At 39.0% G+C, this 4202-nt stretch overlaps 1 protein-coding gene across 7 annotated transcripts in view; it reads left to right on the top strand.

Moving 5' to 3' along the window:
- Window positions 1-1594: 1594 nt before the first annotated feature.
- LOC147625376 (putative LRR receptor-like serine/threonine-protein kinase At1g67720) overlaps window positions 1595-4202 on the top strand; it is a 108151-nt gene continuing 105543 nt past the window's right edge. For 4 of the 7 annotated variants that reach the window (XM_086818720.1, XM_086818723.1, XM_086818722.1 and 1 more), the window contains exon 1: window positions 1597-1877. In XM_086818720.1, coding sequence (XP_086674846.1) covers window positions 1796-1877 — 82 coding nt within the window. In that variant the 5' untranslated portion in view covers window positions 1597-1795. Of the gene's footprint in view, window positions 1878-4202 lie in introns of all 7 variants that reach the window. The other 3 variants (XM_086818719.1, XM_086818718.1, XM_086818724.1) reach the window with 2 other exon arrangements.

The raw sequence follows: 4202 nt of genomic DNA, 5'->3' as shown, positions 1-4202 counted from the left end.
GAGAATTTACCTCATGAGAGTATGCCAATGGAAACTCTTGAGGGAGTGTATTGTTAAGACGAGAGCTACCCAAGACATTCTTGAGTCACATGTTAAAGTGTCTTTCCCTAACACCTCAAAGCATGTTCCATGTTTTAATTGGTTGGGGATACACTTACCTACACATGTGCACTTGCATCTTTCCTTGTATGCTCAATAACACCAAAGCCAAAGGAAACTCCTAAGGGAGTGTATTGTTAAGACGAGGGCTACCCAAGGCATCGTGCATGCATGGCAACTTACACAACTGACCAATGGTTGCTACATGTGCAGCTCGTATGTGAGTGGGGGACATGCATGTTCGTGGGGTTTGTGCGAGAGAGCATATATGAGTGGGTGTGTATATGTGAGTGTATGTGATTGGGGAGTGTGCATAATCCTACCCACCCACCGCAAGTATTGGCATCATTGCATGTGAGATACATGCATCTTGTCTCGAGCATGTTAAAGAATGTAAATAAGAGTGAGGTTAGTGGAAGCATACCTTTTTGGAGTGGTCACATGGGAGAAGGAAAGTTCCACTCGTGGCCGTACTCCATGTCCTGCTTTGGCAGAGGGCATTATTGCACTCGACACAAGGTACTCCATTCACTTGAGGCACTCTTGTTAGTCCTCACTTTCTAATACATGACCGACTCTAGTATAGAGTAAATGATGATGGGTTAAATCATTGTCTAAGTACGTATAAAGGTACTATGGATAGAATGAGGTTTGTAACCTCATTCTACCCAATTTTATTTAATATATAGAGTTCATATATACACCCGTATGTTTGTCGATATATGCATATATTGCCTAGGATACCAACGCATATATCGATGTTTTCATTGAGACGCCCAACAATTATACCGACAGTTCCATAACGATAATGATACCAATGTTGTCTGCTTTTTTTCTTCCAAATACAGATCGTCGATATATGTATCTGCATTGGCTAGATCCTTTGTAATGCATAACACTAAAACTATCAAGTTAGTAAGGCCACTATCTGATATCTAAACTAGGCCTATGTGTCAAGTTACTCAATCATGGCTTCTCATCATAATGAGATGCTTACATAACATGAGCTAACTAAACCTTTATAAAGAGTAAATGTTGATACCTTAAACTAAGGACATACATGTCAGGAATCAAAACTAAACCTTGTTTGTGTATGTGCCTGTATATATTTGGGGAGAAAAGAAGAGCTAAGAGAGGGCAAGAAGAAGCCCTCAACACATAATTCAAAACCCACTAACATACAACATTCTTGATTTGTGACGGCCTACCTTTTCCATTAAAAATCAGAATTTGCAGGGGGATGTATATAAACCAACGTTTGAACTGTATTTTTTTGACATGCATTTGAAAAACTTGCCTTTAAAAGGGCCAACACAAATCAACCCTAAGGTCAAACGATGAAGTAAACATTGCTTATCAACAATCACCAAACGGTAGTTGTTAGGTCTTAAAGTGTCAATGAACTTTCTTTTGGTTGAAGGATCCGGGAAAACTTTTGTTGTTGAAAGGCTCCACAAAGGCTTTGAGACCACTGGTGTTCCGTCGTGGTATGTTGTCGTTTGTTGGCAGAGCATACAGACCTCACGGGTCTTCAGACAACGACGATTAGGAGCTGGATTGCCAATGAGTCTCCTGATCCTTATCCTGAAAGAACTGTAGAAATCATGCGCTTAGTATCGCTAACCTTACTCATCACATTTTGTTCATAGTACTCCATACTATAGGCGCGCTGGGCAAGGAGATCACAACGGGAAACATGCAGAACATGTACACTCTACTGATCTGTCTGCTGGCACTGTTCACGCTCTTGCCTGCTCGCGCATCAGGACAGGCGTCAGGTGTGCACTCATTTCACGTGAAATTTTCGAGTATAGCGCTCTCTTAAATTCTATTGCTCATTCTGCTTGGCCCGTGCTCACCAGCAAGCTGTTTGGCTTCCAATTATCTCAGTTGAATCCATTGTCTTTCCTCACTAGACAAAAAACCGTTGGCTTGCAAACCCTGTTATTTCTAGCTAGAACACTCAACTGTGGTGCAGGAACCTCCGAACAGGTTTGAGGATATTTACTTTTGGTGATTAAAGAGAGAGCTTAGGAACTTTTTTAAGAGCTGAGAACATTATGACAGCTGGTTCCGCTCTCTCAACACAGTCTGTAGGTGGACGTCCACCGAGTTTTGGTCAACCCAGGCCCTAGATATATGGTGGTCGTATCCCTACAACCAAGAATACATTCGATTTCCCTTCACTGCTTTTTCAATGGAGTAGATGAAAGTATGACGTACAATAGCGTCTCTTATCTTAAGGTCTAAATATCCTGATTATTTCCAGTCTTTTCTCCAGAAAAATGCATGCATACGTCCACATAATCTTTTAAAAATGCCTTCACAATAATTATGTCCAACTATGACAAGGTTGTTTTGAAGGTTGTGCATAATCTTGCCTTATGTAATCCATTGTGAGAACGGGAGGAGAATTGTTTTTTCTTCAAAGCTCTCGAGCAATCCAAGGCTGGAGTTTTATTTTGTAATTTTTGTTTTGGATTTTTTTACAATTTTGTATAGGTATGCTTTGACTAGCATTTATTGTTTGTGTAAGTATTGTTATTGTTTACAACATAAAGTAAATCATCATGCAATCCAACAAGGGTGAAGGATTAGGCTTAAAATTTTGTTTATGTATATTTTGGATTTAGCTTGTGATAGCAAATTTTTGAGTGGTTAAATGATGTAGTACTTGGAAACATAAGAATTGCCACCCTTGACCTATTTGGATGCATAGGGGTTATCATGTCCACGTTAGAATACATCAACTCATGGCAAAGTACCATCTTAATAAACTAATAAAAGGTATGTATGGTTTGTCACTTAATACACTGTTCTCTTGAACCCACATGGTACTCCTACATAATTGAGATATAAAATAGGCTATGTTTGCCAAATTCATCTCATTTATGCAAACTATAGTCATGGGACTACGTGGGCATGATCTTTATAAGCACTAATATTTTCATCTTTGACAACTTTATAAGTCTTGTCTTGAAGTTTTTTGTGGAGGAAAACTAATTTTTTGTTTATCAAAAGTATAGTTATATCAACCATAGCCAAACTCAAATCTCTCTTTCCCCTCCCTCCTCCTCCCCAACCCCCAAAAAACACACACACTCTCTCTATATAAACAATTACATACTTTTTCCAATAAAGGCTATGTCATTGTAGCATCATTGCTCAAAACAGATGACAAACTTTTCTTTATCTTAGTTAACCATCGGTTGCTTCATCCTTGAAAATGTTAATTAGTAATTCCAACTTGTTTCAATCCACTATTTGGGTTACAGGTCATCTTCTCTTTACCTTGAATCTCCCAAAATAGCAAGTTTTGTCCAAATTGGGAACCTTTTACTAGCTAGGAAACTCGTTGTTGTAGATTCAAAGTAAAAAGGAATATGGAGCCCTAGCCTAGATAAGGGAGAAAGATGTAATATATGGAGTTTATTTGTATTAGAGACCTGGGGAAACAAGTTTCTAATAGTAGGTCCCACATAACCCAATTTTCAAGACCCTAGTTCAAACAACATTATTTAGTTTGAGAATTCTCTCTAAGCAAGTCATGCCCTTGTACCCTTGTCTAGTTCTCTTTGATATCCATGATTAGGTTCCCCAAAGACTATACTTGGCTCTCTCTCTCTCTCTCTCTCTCTCTCTCTTACACACACACACACACACAAAAACAATGCATTCTCTATCAAACAATCCATGATTGTTGCTCAAATTTTTACCCCTTAACTGGGCATCATATCAAGCGTTCATGATCGATTTCCTTGGCTATGATAGTAAACAAACAAATCATGGTGAGGTTTGACTCTCTCTTTTGTCACTTTCTCTTCATTACCGTCATTGTTTCTTCCTTGCCCCTATTCGAGGTAGCCACAACTAGTGTAGTCTTGACTCTTGAGTCTTGGTTATTTCATTTTTTGTGCGTCTCTGTGCAAAGGTAAAGAAGGGAGAACGGGGCGGCCATCCCCAAGCTAAGGACATAAATGTGCTGGCGAATGTTTTTCTTTCACAATAGAGACTTTGGCTAAAACTTCACGTTATGTGACTGTATGTAGTTGCCCATACAAAAAAGGGAAATCTTAGACGGTTTTAATTTCTTTTGAGGGCCC

Source organism: Cibotium barometz, chromosome 24 (genome assembly GCF_041138505.1).
Source record: "Cibotium barometz isolate CiBa-2024 chromosome 24, ASM4113850v1, whole genome shotgun sequence".
Classification (NCBI taxonomy): domain Eukaryota; kingdom Viridiplantae; phylum Streptophyta; class Polypodiopsida; order Cyatheales; family Cibotiaceae; genus Cibotium; species Cibotium barometz.
This window is presented reverse-complemented; position numbering and strand designations above follow the sequence as displayed.